This window comes from Anomaloglossus baeobatrachus, chromosome 12 (genome assembly GCF_048569485.1).
Source record: "Anomaloglossus baeobatrachus isolate aAnoBae1 chromosome 12, aAnoBae1.hap1, whole genome shotgun sequence".
NCBI lineage: Eukaryota > Metazoa > Chordata > Amphibia > Anura > Aromobatidae > Anomaloglossus > Anomaloglossus baeobatrachus.
The window spans coordinates 61,726,318-61,743,898 of NC_134364.1; the positions used below are offsets into that span (position 1 = coordinate 61,726,318).

General features: G+C 51.6%; 1 protein-coding gene across 2 annotated transcripts in view; it reads right to left on the reverse strand.

Annotated features, from left to right (window-relative positions):
• TDRD9 (tudor domain containing 9) overlaps window positions 1-17,581 on the reverse strand; it is a 502,525-nt gene that overhangs the window by 14,861 nt on the left and 470,083 nt on the right. For both annotated transcript variants that reach the window (XM_075330093.1, XM_075330094.1), the window contains 4 exons: window positions 17,457-17,553; window positions 15,972-16,107; window positions 3,489-3,604; window positions 585-657 (listed from right to left, as the gene is read on the reverse strand). In XM_075330093.1, the coding sequence (XP_075186208.1) occupies window positions 585-657; window positions 3,489-3,604; window positions 15,972-16,107; window positions 17,457-17,553 (422 nt within the window). The remainder of the gene's footprint in view (window positions 1-584; window positions 658-3,488; window positions 3,605-15,971; window positions 16,108-17,456; window positions 17,554-17,581) is intronic.

The following is a 17,581-nucleotide window of genomic DNA, read 5'->3' on the forward strand; positions in this document are numbered from 1 at the left end:
AGTTATAATGGCGCTGTCACATATTGACAGCGCCATTTAAAAGGGGTTAAATGGCACTAGCAGATAACGATTCTGCTCATGCTTAACAGGCACACATCTCAGCTGTGAAAATCAGCTGAAATGTGTGCCGATCGCGACATGCTGCCGGCAGCAGACCGCGGCCAGTAACACTGCCCACGAGGGTTGAAACCAAAACTGCTGGTTGGAAACACATTGGGCTATAGTCAGTTGAACCTGACTATATCGACAAGTGCGTTTGACAGTCAAATGTGTATGGGGGAGCCCCGACATCATATGAGAAGGTGCGAAGATGTCAGATTTCGACTGATTTTTTTTTCTTCAAGAAAAGCCGCCACAGAGTGAGAGTGAGCAGTTTGTGTATACGCGGAATCTGCGAGATCGCTGCCAGCCTGAACCATCATTTAGCCCACAGCCATCTGATTTAGTTTGACGCTACTTCACCAACCTTTGACCTAATAGTGGAAAATATACCACCGGTCTGATAGGGCCATACTATGGACTCTATGGTCAGTTGATATTATGGGGAAGATTTCAGAGCAGATGTCACAAGAATGGCACTTCACCTGATTCCACTGGTAGAGCTTATCGTTCCACTTTGCTGGGATAACTTCTCGAGGTTTCTCCTGTTGGAATAAACTGAAGGTGGAAGGAAAGTTACAAAATGATACAATGGTAGAGCTTAAAAAAAATTTAAAAAAAAAAATAAATTCAAAAAGGAGGATAAAAATCTCCTCAAAAATTCAGCAAATAGAGGGCAGCAGTTATAAGCTGCCTAGACAAAGGAACTAATGCACTAGCAGGATGCAGCAAGACCCCCAATAAGGTGGAGGCATCTCAGGTGCAAGAGAAGCAAATCCCTCACACACTTCCAATCATGGAGGGGGAGATTGCTTGATGATAAAATTGCACACAAGTGGCTTGTATATGTTGCCGTTCACACATGTAGGTGCACAGTATCTGGCTAGCAGCCTATTAGTTACGCCCAAAGGCCTAAGACACACGGCGAGAAAAAGTGCGACAAAACATCGCATTCCACTTGGACCAATACTAGCCTGTATGTCAGCGCACATGAGCGATTATTTTCTCAGCCCTAATCAGACCAAGAAAACAAATCGCAGCATGATGCGGGTACAATGCGATCCTTGTTTCTCTTGCACTCATTCAAGTCTATGGGGCGAGAGAAAAATCGCTCTGCACTCGCGGTACACCGGTGCACCATGAGTGCAGTGCGAGAATGGCAATTGCCGGCTAAGGAGAAGAGAGGGAGAGAAATCCCTCCCTCCCCTCCTCAGTGCCGTCCCGCCCCCCGCAGCTGAGGTCCACTTGCACGGTCGGACCTCAGTCACAGGGACACTCGCATAACACTCGGCTCTGCTGTACGGCCAGTGTGAGCCGAGTGTCATGCGAGGGGATCGCAGTAATCCCAGTGTGGCCCCAGCCATACTATTCGACTAGGAAGGCTGCTCAGTACTATCTAAGTGCACCATACAGGAACGGGGACTCCAATATTCAAGGCCTACATTTGTGTGCAATTTTATCATTCAGCAATCGCCCCCCTCCATGGATTTGAAGTGTGAGTGATTTGCTTCTCTTGCACCTGTGATGCCTCCACCTTATTGGGGTCTTGCTGCATCCTGCTAGTGTATTAGTTCCTTGGCCTGGGAAGGTTATAACTGCTGCCCTCTATTTGCTATAACAATTGTAGAGGTTTTACTGACTTATAATGGCCGAGACCTTTATATAGGTTTCATTATTGGTGGGGGTCCAACCTCCAGAACTCCCAAATAAAAGGACCGCAGTGGTTGGATTTGCTATGGACCCCAGAACAGCTCCATGTAAGGCCTCTTTCACACTTACGTGAAAATCACGCATGTTTTTTCAGGGACGTGTCAAAGGTACGTATTGCCCTCCATGTGCCGTGTTTATGGCACGTGTGTACTCAGTGTGCTATTCGTGATAACACACAGAGAACAGGAACTTTATACTCACCTATCCTGGCTGGTGCTACTGTCCCTGGCGCTGATGTCTTCCGCACAGCGGTCTCCGGCCTTGGTGACTCCCCACTGCTGCTGAAGCGTCCGGCCCTCAGTGGAGTGAATATGTGAGGAGCATAATGAGCGGGGGTCGGAAGCAAGTGACAGCAGCGGCAGAGACAGCAGGGCTGGGGAAGGAGAGTATAGAAATTCCTTTTAAACGAGTGGCCCTGAGAGTGCAGGAGCGCTACGACGGATGCCATGACTTTGGTGAAAACCCGTGGGGCTGTCGCCAGGCCGAAAGGCAATGCCACGAACTGAGGAGCCCGTGGTCCACAGGAGGGTGTATAGGCAGAGGGGAGGGGTTACACTTTTTTAAAAGTGTAACACTTTGTGTGGCCTCCAGAGGCAGAAGCTATACACCCAATTGTCTGGGTCTCCCAATGGAGCGACAAAGAAATTCCTTTTAAATCACAGACACGTGTGTTTTCTCCGGTGCGTGTCACACAGATCACATCCGTGCGGTCCGTGTGACACCAGTGATGGAGAAAAACGGACATGTCTCCGTGTGGAGCACATGGGCACACGTATGCTGCACAAATACACACGGTTTATGGCAAATCATGCACGTGAGCGCAGACCCATTGATTATAAATGGGTCTACGTGTGCCCGTGTCTCCGGCACGTGAGGAAACGGACCAAACACGTACAGGAGACACGGACGTGTGAATGAGACCTAAGGGAGTGAAGCGCAAAAAAAAAAGCAAAAAAGGGGCTGCGATCATTGGGGAGCACAGAGGTCGGACCCACACAGAGTGAGGACATCATGGCCAACAGCAAGGACTGGTTTATTGTTTTTGCCTCTATAAATAATAAGGCGCTGAACCTCTTCAACCAGCAGAAAGGTTCATGGAGAATATTATTCAACGTTGGTACAAATGGTGTCAGACAACTCAATACTCCATCAGAGAAAGGACAATCCGTTAATTAAAATAATTAGTGACCCGTCCCAAAGCAATGCGCTGGAGACCAAGTTAATTAAGGCCTGATGCGTTGTACTCAAAAGATATGGATGACGGGTTTGAAGCCAATCAACAAAAATATCCACTGATTAACAGCACACAAGGCAAGAACGTGGCTCCCACGGATCACCAGGATGATGTGCGGTCCACATCAGGCTATGACGTATCAGTGGAAAACCAGGCTAAGACCCTGTGTGTACTGGAAAAAGGATTTTTCTCATGAAATTTCTTGAGTCTGAAAGACTAGTGCACTTGCGTTAAAAAAAAAATGCACGAAAAACACATGCGTTTTTACCGCGTTTGTGCGTTTTTTCCCGCAGGTTGGTCCCTGCGTATTTTTTAACCATTCTCTATGGCAAAAAACGCAAATACCTGCAGAAAAGAAGTGACATGCACATTCAGTTTCTCAAGAAATTTCTGCAGTAAAAACGCAAAAAAAAAAAAAAACCGCAGTGTGTGCACAGGGACTTACTCCAGCAGATGGTCTCTGGCACTTTCCTGGAGTCGGGCAGTCCTGTCGTTCCCACCAATGGTACCTTCCAAACTCTGGGCAACGATCATGTTCACCGATGATCTGATCTGATTTATCTTTGACAAATAAATAATAGGTATGAATCATTGTGCATCTCCAGAAGAGAATAAAGCAGATCACACACAATCACAGTCTGCAGTACAAGGGTTGAGCCCACAGCTACCCTCCCCTCTACCCATACGCAAGGGCTTTCAACTGGAGATCGGCCACACCAGAAATGGAGGCTCTGATCTCTCCCACAGTTTTACCTATGTGTTTGCAAAAATAGAAGATCCTTTTGCAAGCGACTCTAGCAGACAAAGAATACGCTCAAGAACCTGTGCAGAGAGTGACTCAATGTGCACAAGGTCAAGTGCTAAGGAGCTGCTCGGGTGCGTCAGATCAGGACACAGGTTTCCAAGAGTGACCTGGGATCAAAGACTTAGGCTATGTGCGCACGATGCATTTTTTTGACGCTGCGTTTTTGGCCGCTAAAAACGCACAAAAACGCACCTGTGTCGAAAAAACGCATCAAAAACGCATGCGTTTTTACCGCGATTTGGTGCGTTTTTCCAATGCATTGCATGGGCGGAAAACGCAGAAAAACGCAGGAAAGAATTGACATGTCCATTTTTTTTTTTCAAGCTCAAAAACGCAGCTTAAAAAAAAAAAAACAGTTGTGTGCGGACAGCAAAAATGAAAACTCAGACTTTGCTGGGGAAGCAAAGTCATGCAGTTTTGAGGCCAAAAACGCACCCGAAAAGAAGGGAATTTTGTTTACTTACCGTAAATTCCTTTTCTTCTAGCTCCTATTGGGAGACCCAGACAATTGGGTGTATAGCTTCTGCCTCCGGAGGCCACACAAAGTATTACACTTTAAAAAGTGTAACCCCTCCCCTCTGCCTATACACCCTCCCGTGCATCACGGGCTCCTCAGTTTTGGTGCAAAAGCAGGAAGGAGGAAACTTATAAATTGGTCTAAGGTAAATTCAATCCGAAGGATGTTCGGAGAACTGAAACCATGAACCAAAAGAACAATTCAACATGAACAACATGTGTACACAAAAGAACAACCAGCCCGAAGGGAACAGGGGCGGGTGCTGGGTCTCCCAATAGGAGCTAGAAGAAAAGGAATTTACGGTAAGTAAACAAAATTCCCTTCTTTGTCGCTCCATTGGGAGACCCAGACAATTGGGACGTCCAAAAGCAGTCCCTGGGTGGGTAAAAGAATACCTCGATAAAAAGAGCCGAAACGACCCCCTCTTACAGGTGGGCAACCGCCGCCTGAAGGACTCGCCTACCTAGACTGGCGTCTGCCGAAGCATAGGTATGCACCTGATAGTGTTTCGTGAAAGTGTGCAGACTAGACCAGGTAGCTGCCTGACACAGCTGCTGAGCCGTAGCCCGGTGCCGCAATGCCCAGGACGCACCCACGGCTCTGGTAGAATGGGCTTTCAGCCCCGAAGGAAGCGGAAGCCCAGAAGAACGGTAGGCTTCAAGAAACGGTTCCTTGATCCACCGAGCCAAGGTTGACATGGAAGCCTGCGAACCCTTACGCTGGCCAGCGACAAGGACAAAGAGGGCATCTGAACGGCGCAGGGGCGCCGTGCGAGACACGTAGAGTCGGAGTGCTCTCACTAGATCTAATGAGTGCAAATCCTTTTCTCATTGGTGAATTGGATTAGGGCAAAATGAAGGTAAGGAGATATCCTGATTGAGATGAAAAGGAGATACCACCTTAGGGAGAAATTCCGGAACAGGACGCAGAACCACCTTATCCTGGTCAAAAACCAGGAAGGGGGCTTTGCATGACAGAGCTGCCAGCTCCGACACTCTACAGAGTGATGTAACTGCCACTAGAAATGCCACCTTCTGCGAAAGACGTGATAAAGAGACATCCCGCAGCGGCTCAAAAGGTGGTTTCTGAAGAGCCGTTAGCACCCTGTTAAGATCCCAGGGTTCCAGCGGACGCTTGTAAGGTAAGACTATGTGGCAAACTCCCTGCAGGAACGTGCGGACCTGCGGAAGCCTGGCCAGACGCTTTTGAAAAAATACGGATAGCGCCGATACTTGTCCCTTGAGAGAGCCGAGTGACAAACCCTTGTCCATTCCGGATTGAAGGAATGAAAGAAAAGTGGGTAAGGCAAAAGGCCAGGGGGTAAAACCATTACCAGAACACCAGGATAAGAAGATCCTCCAAGACCTGTAATAGATCTTGGCGGACGTTGGTTTCCTGGCTTGTCTCATGGTGGCAATGACATCCTGAGATAACCCTGAAGACGCTAGGAGCCAGGATTCAATGGCCACACAGTCAGGTTGAGGGCCGCAGAATTCAGATGGAAAAACGGCCCTTGTGACAGGAAGTCTGGGCGGTCTGGAAGCGCCCACGGTTGACCCACCGTGAGATGCCACAGATCCAGGTACCACGACCGCCTCGGCCAATCTGGAGCGACGAGAATGGCGCGACGACAGTCGGACCTGATCTTGCGCAACACTCTGGGCAGCATCGCCAGAGGAGGAAATACATAAGGCAGTCGAAACTGCGACCAATCCTGAACTAATGCGTCCGCCGCCAGAGCTCTGTGATCTTGAGACCGGGCCATGAATGCCGGGACTTTGTTGTTGTGCCGTGACGCCATAAGATCGACGTCCGGCGTTCCCCAGCGGCGACAGATCTCTCGAAACACGTCTGGGTGAAGAGACCATTCCCCCGCGTCCATGCCCTGTCGACTGAGAAGAAGGGAATTTTGTTTACTTACCGGAAATTCCTTTTCTTCTAGCTCCAATTGGGAGACCCAGACAATTGGGTGTATAGCTTCTGCCTCCGGAGGCCACACAAAGTATTACACTTAAAAGTGTAAACCCCTCCCCTCTGCCTATACACCCCCCGTGCCTCACGGGCTCCTCAGTTTTGGTGCAAAAGCAAGAAGGAGGAAAAGTTATAAATTGGTTTAAAGTAAATTCGATCCGAAGAAATTTCGGAGAACTGAAACCATTCAACATGAACAACATGTGTACACAAAGAACAACAGCCCGAAGGGAACAGGGGCGGGTGCTGGGTCTCCTAATTGGAGCTAGAAGAAAAGGAATTTACGGTAAGTAAACAAAATTCCCTTCTTCTTTGTCGCTCCATTGGGAGACCCAGACAGTTGGGACGTCCAAAAGCAGTCCCTGGGTGGGTAAAGTAAAACCTCGTAATAGAGCCGTAAAACGGCCCCTTCCTACAGGTGGGCAACCGCCGCCTGAAGGACTCGCCTACCTAGGCTGGCATCTGCCAAAGCATAGGTATGCACCTGATAGTGTTTCGTGAAAGTGTGCAGGCTCGACCAGGTAGCTGCCTGACACACCTGCTGAGCCGTAGCCTGGTGCCGCAAAGCCCAGGACGCACCCACGGCTCTGGTAGAATGGGCCCTCAGCCCTGAGGGAACCGGAAGCCCAGAAGATCGGTAAGCTTCGAGAATTGGTTCCTTGATCCACCGAGCCAGGGTTGATTTGGAAGCCTGTGACCCTTTACGCTGGCCAGCGACAAGGACAAAGAGTGCATCCGAGCGGCGCAGGGGCGCCGTACGAGAAATGTAGAGTCTGAGTGCTCTCACCAGATCTAACAAGTGCAAATCCCTTTCACATTGGTGAACTGGATGAGGACAAAAAGAGGGTAAGGAGATATCCTGATTGAGATGAAAGGGGGATACCACCTTAGGGAGAAATTCCGGAACCGGACGCAGAACCACCTTGTCCTGGTGAAACACCAGGAAAGGGGCTTTGCATGACAGCGCTGCTAGCTCAGACACTCTCCGAAGTGATGTGACTGCTACTAGGAAGGCCACTTTCTGCGAAAGGCGTGAGAGAGAAATGTCCCTCATTGGCTCGAAAGGTGGTTTCTGAAGAGCCATCAGCACCCTGTTCAGATCCCAGGGTTCTAACGGCCGCTTGTAAGGAGGGACTATGTGACAAACCCCCTGCAGGAACGTGCGTACCTGTGGAAGTCTGGCTAGGCGCTTCTGAAAGAACACAGAGAGCGCTGAGACTTGTCCCTTAAGGGAGCCGAGCGACAAACCCTTTTCCAATCCGGATTGAAGGAAAGAAAGAAAAGTGGGCAAGGCAAATGGCCAGGGAGAAAAACCCTGATCAGAGCACCAAGATAAGAATATCCTCCACGTCCTGTGGTAGATCTTGGCGGACGTTGGTTTCCTAGCCTGTCTCATAGTGGCAATGACCTCTTGAGATAACCCTGAAGACGCTAGGATCCAGGACTCAATGGCCACACAGTCAGGTTGAGGGCCGCAGAATTCAGATGGAAAAACGGTCCTTGAGACAGCAAGTCTGGTCGGTCTGGTAGTGCCCACGGTTGGCCCACCGTGAGATGCCACAGATCCGGGTACCACGACCTCCTCGGCCAGTCTGGAGCGACGAGGATGGCGCGGCGGCAGTCGGACCTGATCTTGCGTAACACTCTGGGCAACAGTGCCAGAGGAGGAAACACATAAGGGAGTTGAAACTGCGACCAATCCTGAACTAAGGCGTCTGCCGCCAGAGCTCTGTGATCTTGAGACCGTGCCATGAATGTCGGGACCTTGTTGTTGTGCCGGGACGCCATTAGGTCGACGTCCGGCATCCCCCAGCGGCAACAGATCTCCTGAAACACGTCCGGGTGAAGGGACCATTCCCCTGCGTCCATGCCCTGGCGACTGAGAAAGTCTGCTTCCCAGTTTTCTACGCCCGGGATGTGAACTGCGGATATGGTGGAGGCTGTGGCTTCCACCCATAGCAGAATCCGCCGGACTTCCTGGAAGGCTTGCCGACTGCGTGTTCCGCCTTGGTGGTTGATGTATGCCACCGCTGTGGAGTTGTCCGACTGAATTCGGATCTGCTTGCCTTCCAGCCACGGCTGGAACGCCTTTAGGGCAAGATACACTGCCCTTATCTCCAGAACATTGATCTGAAGGGAGGACTCTGGCTGAGTCCAAGCACCCTGAGCCCTGTGGTGGAGAAAGACCGCTCCCCACCCTGACAGGCTCGCGTCCGTCGTGACCACAGCCCAGGATGGGGGCAGGAAGGATTTCCCCTTCGACAGAGAAGTGGGAAGAAGCCACCACTGAAGGGAAGCCTTGGCTGCCCGAGAAAGGGAGACGTTCCTGTCGAGGGACGTCGACTTCCTGTCCCATTTGCGGAGAATGTCCCATTGAAGTGGACGCAGATGAAACTGCGCAAAAGGAACTGCCTCCATTGCTGCTACCATCTTCCCTAGGAAGTGCATGAGGCGCCTCAAGGGGTGTGACTGGCCTTGAAGGAGAGATTGCACCCCTGTCTGTAGTGAACGCTGTTTGTCCAGCGGAAGCTTCACTATCGCCGAGAGAGTATGAAACTCCATGCCAAGATATGTCAGTGATTGGGCCGGTGTCAGATTTGACTTTGGAAAATTGATGATCCACCCGAAACTCTGGAGAGTCTCCAGAGCAATGTTCAGGCTGTGTTGGCATGCCACTTGAGAGGGTGCCTTGACAAGCAGATCGTCTAAGTAAGGGATCACCGAGTGTCCCTGAGAGTGCAGAACTGCTACTACTGTTGCCATGACCTTGGTGAAGACCCGTGGGGCTGTCGCCAGGCCGAAAGGCAGTGCTACGAACTAAAGGTGTTCGTCCCCTATGGCGAAACGCAGGAAGCGCTGATGCTCTGGAGCAATCGGTACGTGGAGATAAGCATCTTTGATGTCGATTGATGCTAGGAAATCTCCTTGGGACATTGAGGCGATGACGGAGCGGAGCGATTCCATCCGGAACCGCCTGGTTTTTACGCGTTTGTTGAGCAGTTTTAGGTCCAGAACAGGACGGAAGGATCCGTCCTTTTTCGGCACCACGAACAAGTTGGAGTAAAAACCGTGACCCTGTTGCTGAAATGGAACAGGGATCACCACTCCTTCTGCCTTCAGAGTGCACACCGCCTGAAGAAGAGCATCGGCTCGCTCGGGGGGCGGAGATGTTCTGAAGAATCGAGTCGGAGAACGAGAGCTGAACTCTATCCTGTAACCGTGAGACAGAATGTCTCTCACCCAACGGTCTTTTACCTGTGGCAGCCAGGCGCCGCAAAAGCGGGAAAGCCTGCCACCGACCGAGGATGCGGTGTGAGGAGGCTGAAAGTCATGAGGAGGCCGCTTTGGGAGCGGTTCCTCCGGCGGTCTTTTTTGGACGTGACTTAGACCGCCATGAATCGGAGTTCCTCTGATCCTTCTGAGGCCTTTTGGACGAGGAGAATTGAGACCTGCCCGCGGACCGAAAGGACCGAAACCTCGATTGTACCTTCCGTGGTTGAGGTCTGTTTGGTTTGGACTGGGGTAAGGATGAGTCCTTTCCCTTGGATTGTTTAATGATTTCATCCAATCGCTCACCAAACAGGCGGTCGCCAGAAAATGGCAAACCGGTTAAGAACTTTTTGGAAGCAGAGTCTGCCTTCCATTCACGTAGCCACATGGCCCTGCGGACTGCCACCGAATTGGCGGATGCTACCGCCGTACGGCTCGCAGAGTCCAGGACAGCATTAATGGCGTAGGACGCAAACGCCGACGCCTGAGAGGTTAAGGACACCACTTGCGGAGCAGACGTACGTGTGACTGCATTAATCTGCGCATGACAAGCTGAGATAGCTTGGAGTGCCCATACGGCTGCGAATGCTGGAGCAAAAGACGCGCCGATAGCTTCATAGATGGATTTCAACCAGAGCTCCATCTGTCTGTCAGTGGCATCTTTGAGTGAAGCCCCATCTTCCACTGCAACTATGGATCTAGCCGCCAGTCTGGAGACTGGAGGATCCACCTTGAAACACTGAGCCCAGCCCTTGACCACGTCAGGGGGGAAGGGATAACTTGTATCCTTAAGGCGCTTGGAAAAACGCTTATCTGGACAAGCTCGGTGTTTCTGGACTGCCTCTCTGAAGTCAGAGTGATCCAGAAACGTACTCAATGTACGCTTGGGAAACCTGAAACGGAATTTCTCCTGCTGAGAAGCTGACTCCTCAATTGGAGGAGCTGGGGGAGAAATATCCAACACCTGATTGATGGTCGCTATAAGGTCATTCACTATGGCGTCACCTTCAGGTGTATCTAGGTTGAGAGCGGCCTCAGGATCAGAATCCTGATCTGCTACCTCCGCTTCATCATCCAGAGAGTCCTCCTGCTGAGACCCTGAACAGTGTGATGAAGTCGAGGGAATTTCCCAGCGAGCCCGCTTAGGCGGCCTGGGACTGCGGTCCGTGTCAGAGACCTCACCCTGGGACCTATGGGTCACCCCAGGAACACTTTGCTGCTCCAACTGAGGGGGGCCTGGGGTCAATGATTCAACATTGCCCGGGGCCTGAGTCACCGGTCTAGACTGTAAGGCTTCTAGTATCTTAGCAGACCATTTATCCATAGTCTCAGACAGTTTGTCAGCAAATACTGCAAACTCCGTCCCTGTCACCTGGACAGTGGTAGCAGGTGGTTCCACCCGGGCCACCTGTAGCAAAGGCTCCGGCTGAGTAAGTGCCACAGGGGCCGAGCATTGCACACAATGAGAATCGGTGGAACCTGCCGGTAGTATAGCCGCACATGAGGTACAGGTTGCAAAGTAAGCCTGTGCTTTGGCACCCTTGCTTTTTGCGGACGACATGCTGTTGTCTCCTCTGAGTACAATCCAGGAGGGTATATAGCCAAAAATCAACAGTGCGACCGTACAGTGTAAATCTATAGCATATAAGCATATATATATATATATGTACACTTCGGCACTCAGTGGGGCCAGCACCACAGGTGCTGCTTACCGACCGCTCAAAGCGGTTGTGTGATCACCAGATTCCCTGCCTGGGTCTCCCAGAGCCGTGTTGTCTCTCCTCTCCAGCGTCAGAAGTGCTGACAGGAATGGCTGCCGGCGTTCTGTGGGGAGGAGGGGGCCGTGGGCGTGCCCTAGAAAGTGCGGGAATCTGATGCCCCACTGTGCTGAGTGAGGGGGGAGGAGGATACAAAGTATGCTCCAGCCCTCAGCGCTGACGTCCTGTGCAGCGTCCCGCCCTTCCCCTGACTGGCAGGCCTGGGGGCGGGAATATGCGATACTAGGCCGCAAAAGCCGGGGACTAAAGTTATAAGCGCGGCCGGCAAATAAGCGCGGTCGGCGCGGTAGTCCCCGGCGCACTAACACACCCAGCAGTGCTGCAGTGTGTATGGCACAAGCGCTCCATGCGCGGTCCCCCAAGGGGACACAGAGTACCTCACAGTAGCAGGGCCTTGTCCCTGACGATACCTGGCTCCTGTCCAGCAGATTCCCCAGGGGCTGCGGAGGGAGCACGGTCCCAGTGCCTGGAGACCGATTAGGATCCCACTTCACCCAGAGCCCATTAAGGGATGGGGAAGGAAAACAGCATGTGGCTCCTGCCTATGTACCCAAAATAGGTACCTCAACCTTAACAGCACCGCCGACCAGAGTGGGGTGAGAAGGGAGCATGCCGGGGGCCCTGTTATGGGCCCTCTTTTCTTCCATCCGACATAGTCAGCAGCTGCTGCTGACTAAGATGTGGAGCTATGCGTGGATGTCAGCCTCCTTCGCACAAAGCATAAAAACTGAGGAGCCCGTGAGGCACGGGGGGTGTATAGGCAGAAGGGGAGGGGCTTTACACTTTTAAGTGTAATACTTTGTGTGGCCTCCGGAGGCAGAAGCTATACACCCAATTGTCTGGGTCTCCCAATGGAGCGACAAAGAAAATCTGCTTCCCAGTTTTCTACGCCCGGGATGTGAACTGCGGAGATGGTGGAGGCTGTGGCTTCCACCCACTGCAGAATCCGTCGGACTTCCTGGAAGGCTTGACGACTGCGAGTACCGCCTTGGTGGTTGATGTATGCTACGGCAGTGGCGTTGTCCGACTGGATACGATCTGCCTGCCCTCCAGCCACCGATGAAAAGCCAATAGGGCTAGATACACTGCCCTTATCTCCAGAATATTGATCTGAAGGGATGACTCTACCGGAGTCCAGATTCCCTGAGCCCTGTGGTGGAGGAAAACCGCTCCCCACCCTGACAGGCTCGCGTCTGTGGTGACCACAGCCCAGGTTGGGGGTAGGAAGGATTTTCCTTGCGATAGAGAATTGGGAAGGAGCCACCACTGAAGAGACGTCTTGGTTGCAAGGGAAAGAGAGACGTTCCTGTCGAGGGAAGTCGACCTCCTGTCCCATTTGCGGAGAATGTCCCACTGGAGTGGCCGCAGATGGAATTGCGCGAAGGGCACTGCCTCCATCGCTGCCACCATCTTCCCCAGGAAGTGCATGAGGCGCCTCAAGGAGTGTGACTGACCCCGAAGAAGAGATTGCACCCCTGCCTGCAGAGAAAGCTGTTTGTCCCGCGGTAGCTTGACTACCGCTGACTGTGTATGAAACTCCATCCCGAGGTAAGTCAGTGATTGGGTCGGTGTCAACTTGGATTTTGGGAAGTTGATGATCCACCCGAACTGCTGGAGAGTCGCCAGAGCGACGGTAAGACTGTTTTGACACGCCACCTGAGACGGTGCCCTGACTAGGAGATCGTCTAAGTAGGGAATCACCGAGTGGCCCTGAGAGTGTAGGACCGCCACAACGGATGCCATGACCTTGGTGCGTGGGGCTGTCGCCAGGCCGAAAGGCAATGCCACGAACTGAAGGTGTTCGTCCCCGATGGCGAAACGCAAGAAGCGTTGATGTTCGGGTGCGATCGGCACATGGAGATAAGCATCCTTGATGTCGATCGATGCTAGGAAGTCTCCTTGTGACATCGATGCGATGACCGAGCGGAGAGATTCCATCCGAAACCGTCTGGTGCTCACATGTCTGTTGAGTAATTTGAGGTCCAGAACGGGACGGAATGAACCGTCCTTCTTTGGCACCACGAACAAGTTGGAGTAAAAACCGCGACCATGTTATTGAGGGGGAACAGGGATCACAACTCCTTCTGTCTTCAGAGCGTCCACCGCCTGAAAAAGTGCGTCGGCCCGAGCGGGGGGCGGAGAGGTTCTGAAGAAACGAGTCGGAGGACGAGAGCTGAACTCTATCCTGTAACAGAATGTCTCTCACCCATCGGTCTTGAACATGTGGCCACCAGGCGTCGCAAAAGCGGGAGAGCGCCACCGACTGAGGATGCGGTTCGGCGATGCCGAGAGTCATGAAGAGGCCGCCTTGGAGGCATTGCCTCCGGCGGCTTTTTGGGGGCGTGACTTAGCCCGCCAAGCATAGGAGTTCCTCTGGCCCTTCTCCGGCCTGCTGGACGAAGAGGATTGGGACTTGGCGGAGGGACGAAAGGACCGAAACCTCGATTGTATTTTCCGTTGCTGAGGTCTCTTCGGTTTGGACTGGGGTAAGGAGGAGTCCTTTCCCTTGGATTCCTTAATAATCTCATCCAATCGTTCGCCAAACAATCGGTCGCCAGAAAACGGCAAACCGGTTAAGAACCTCTTGGAAGCTTAGTCTGCCTTCCATTCGCGCAGCCACATGGCCCTGCGGACTGCCACAGAATTAGCGGATGCCACCGCTGTACGGCTAGCAGAGTCTAGGACTGCGTTCATGGCGTAGGAAGAAAAAGCTGACGCCTGAGAAGTCAAAGACGCAACCTGCGGAGCAGAATTACGTGTGACCGCATTAATCTCAGCCAGACAAGCTGAGATAGCTTGGAGTGCCCACACGGCTGCAAAGGCCGGGGCGAAAGACGCGCCCGTGGCTTCATAGATGGATTTCACCAGGAGCTCTATCTGCCTGTCAGTGGCATCTTTAAGCGATGAGCCATCTGCAACCGATACCACGGATCTAGCCGCCAATCTAGAGACTGTGGTCCGGGCAGAAGTCCTCCACGTGAGACCTAGGGTCCCCCCTGGGAGCGCGCTGCGGCGCGGACCGAGAGGGGCCTGGAGGCGACGATCCAACAGGGCCCGGGGCCTGTGTAAGGACCGGTCTGGACTGCAAGGCTTCTAGCAGCTTGGCAGACCATTTTTCCATAGACTGAGCCATGGATTGTGAAAGTGACTCAGAGTTTCTCAGCAAAAACGGCAAACTCTGTCCCTGCCGCCTGGACAGGGGGAGCAGGGGGATCTACCTGAGCCGAGGGGCCCACTAGTGACCGAGGCTCCGTCTGAGCAAGCAAAGCAGGGGTCGAGCATTGCTCACAGTGAGGGTAGGTGGAACCCGCAGGTAACATAGCCGCACAAGAGGTACAGGTCGCAAAATAACCCTGTGCCTTAGCACCCTTGCTCCTTGTGGACGACATGCTGTTGTCTCCTAGGAGAGTGATCACTGAGGGTATATGGGAAAGGGTATATAGCCCGACCGAACAGAAATATATATATAAAATACGTATCTATTCCGGCACCCTAAGGGGACCAGCACCGGGTGACCGGTGTGGCTTACCGACCTCTAAAAAGCGGAGAGTGTCCTCCAGATTCCCTGCCTTAGGTCTCCCAGAGTTGCAGAGCTCTTTCCTAGTAATCCTCCACCGGCAGAATGCCAAAAAAATGGCTGCCGGAGCTCTCTGGGGAGGAGTGGAGCCGTGGGCGGCGCTAGAAAAGTGCGGGAATCTGGGGTCCCCACAGTGATCAGTGAGGGGGGAGGAAACATACAGGATGCTCCGGCCCTCACATCCGACGTCAGGTCGGCAGTCCCGCCCTTACCCCTGACAGGCAGGCCCGGGGGCGGGAGTTTTGCTACTAGGCCGCAATGAAGCCGGGGACTAAATTTAAGACCGCGGCCGACAAGCAGGCACGGTCGGCGCGGAAGTCCGCCGGTCTTCACAAATCAGCAGCTGCTGCAGCGTCCGGGAAGAAGGCGCTCCATGCACAGCCCCCATGGGGACACAGAGTACCTTATAGATGCAGGGCCCGGTCCCTGAGGATGAATAGACTCCTGTCCGGCAGATTCCCACAGGGGCTGTGGAGGGAGCACGGTCCCAGTAACTGGATGACCGGTCAGGATCCCACTTCTCCCAGAGCCGCTAAGGGATGGTGAAGGAAAACGGCATGAGGCTTCGGCCTTTGTACCCACAATGGGTACCTCAACCTTAACAGCACCGCCGACGTAGTGGGGTGAGAAGGGAACATGCCGGGGGCCCCGTGGGGGCCCACTTTTCTTCCAACCGATATAACTAATATGAGAATGCATGAGTGGATGTGTGCCTCCTTCCACACAAAGCATAAAACTGAGGAGCCCGTGATGCACGGGAGGGTGTATAGGCAGAGGGGAGGGGTTACACTTTTTAAAGTGTAATACTTTGTGTGGCCTCCGGAGGCAGAAGCTATACACCCAATTGTCTGGGTCTCCCAATGGAGCGACAAAGAAACGCGCAAAAACGCCGCGAAAACCGCACTGTGCGCACATAGCCTTAGGATGTTGCCACCTCCGCCCCGGGAAATGTATCTTTAGTCAAAGGTGTCACTATAAAAGCAAAATAATCCATTTCCCACCGGTTTTACCTTCATTATGTCATCGACTTTGAAGCAGACATCAAAGGCCAATTCTATGTCATGTTCGGGCAAAACTGCGACGTCACGGTATTGCCATCCAAGGCCGCAAAGGACGCCTGTATATTCTCTTCCGTTATCATGGACTCTGAGAGGGTTTTTAGGGGGATAAATTAAAAGAAAAATCTGCTCCCTCGAGGTTCACAAAACAAAAAAAACACAACTCTTCCTGTGCAGGGGCAGGCAAAGGGCGACCACTTTAAAGGGAACCTGTCAAGTCAAATATGCACACAGAACCACAAGCAGTTCTGGGTACATATTGCTAATCCTGTCCCTGTATCTAGTAGCATAGATAAAAGGGATCATTATCTTATGCTAATGAGCGAGGGGACTACTCCCAAGGGAGTTATATACCCTGACTAGTCCACCCTCTTGCATGTTAGTATGCCCCTGTTGGCGTACTAACATGCTATTCAATTCAGCATCACGAGCGGTGCCGCGCGTAACGATGCTTGCTGTGACCGCGTTTCGTAAGTCCCGGCCTCTCAGAAACCAGGACACATCCACCCGGCTTCATACTGCCTATTACTTGAAGTGCCTGGCATTCAGAAGCTGCTGTTACAGCTGCTGTTCAGCGTCACGCTGGTGACGCTGAATTGAACAGCATGTTAGTACAACCCTGTGGCTGTGCTAACATGCTATGAGGGCGGACTAGTCGGGGAATATAAACACCCTTGGGACTAGTCCCTGGCTTCATTAGCATACAATATAAGATCTTTAGAAATACTTTTTCTAAAGATCCCTTTATCTATGATACTACATACAGGGACAGTTAGGCAGGGATTAGCAATATGCACCCAGAGCTGCTTGTGGTTCCATATTTTATATGTATTTCTGTTATTTATGTATTCCAGGCTGGAAACATTGGCCCATTTCTAATACATATATATCATGCTGCATCTACTTTCAACAAATCATCTAATGAGTGTGTGCAAAGCTCACTGAAGTGAGGGGGTCAGTTGTGCCATCGTCTACTGTGATTAATGGATCCTGTGTGCAAAGTGGGTTAGCAGAAATGTTATCCTGCCTCTGATGATAAAAAGCCTGCTGAAAACTCTCCTGAAAGGATCAATCTTGGAAAAAAAAGTTTAAAAAAAAACCCCAAAAAACCAAACCACAAACTATTTATTTATTCCCTTTAAACAAGAAGTAAAACATATGCAGGAGGGAATTATTGTATATCACTATCAAGCAAGTTATCAGATCTACCCGTCAGGCTCTATTACATGTTAAATTGTCACAAGACCATGATGCGTCTAAGGAAAACCGATGTAGAAGTCTTAAAAATGCCAAAATGATGCTCATGACCACTTTATTGGTTTTGTCAATCACAGCAATCAAGGAAGACTTCTAAAAAAAAATAAATAAATAAATAAAAATAAATTAGTTACAATCCTGTTGAGAGAAAACATTTTTCACGGTAAAGTCAGCGCATACCTGAGCTCTATCACAGGGGCAAACAGCATGCTGACAAGTGACGGCAGACCCGGGATGGACGGCAGCAGCAACGTCTCTCTTAACATCAGTGTAGACCCTGGTAACACAGGTAAGAAATTACCGAA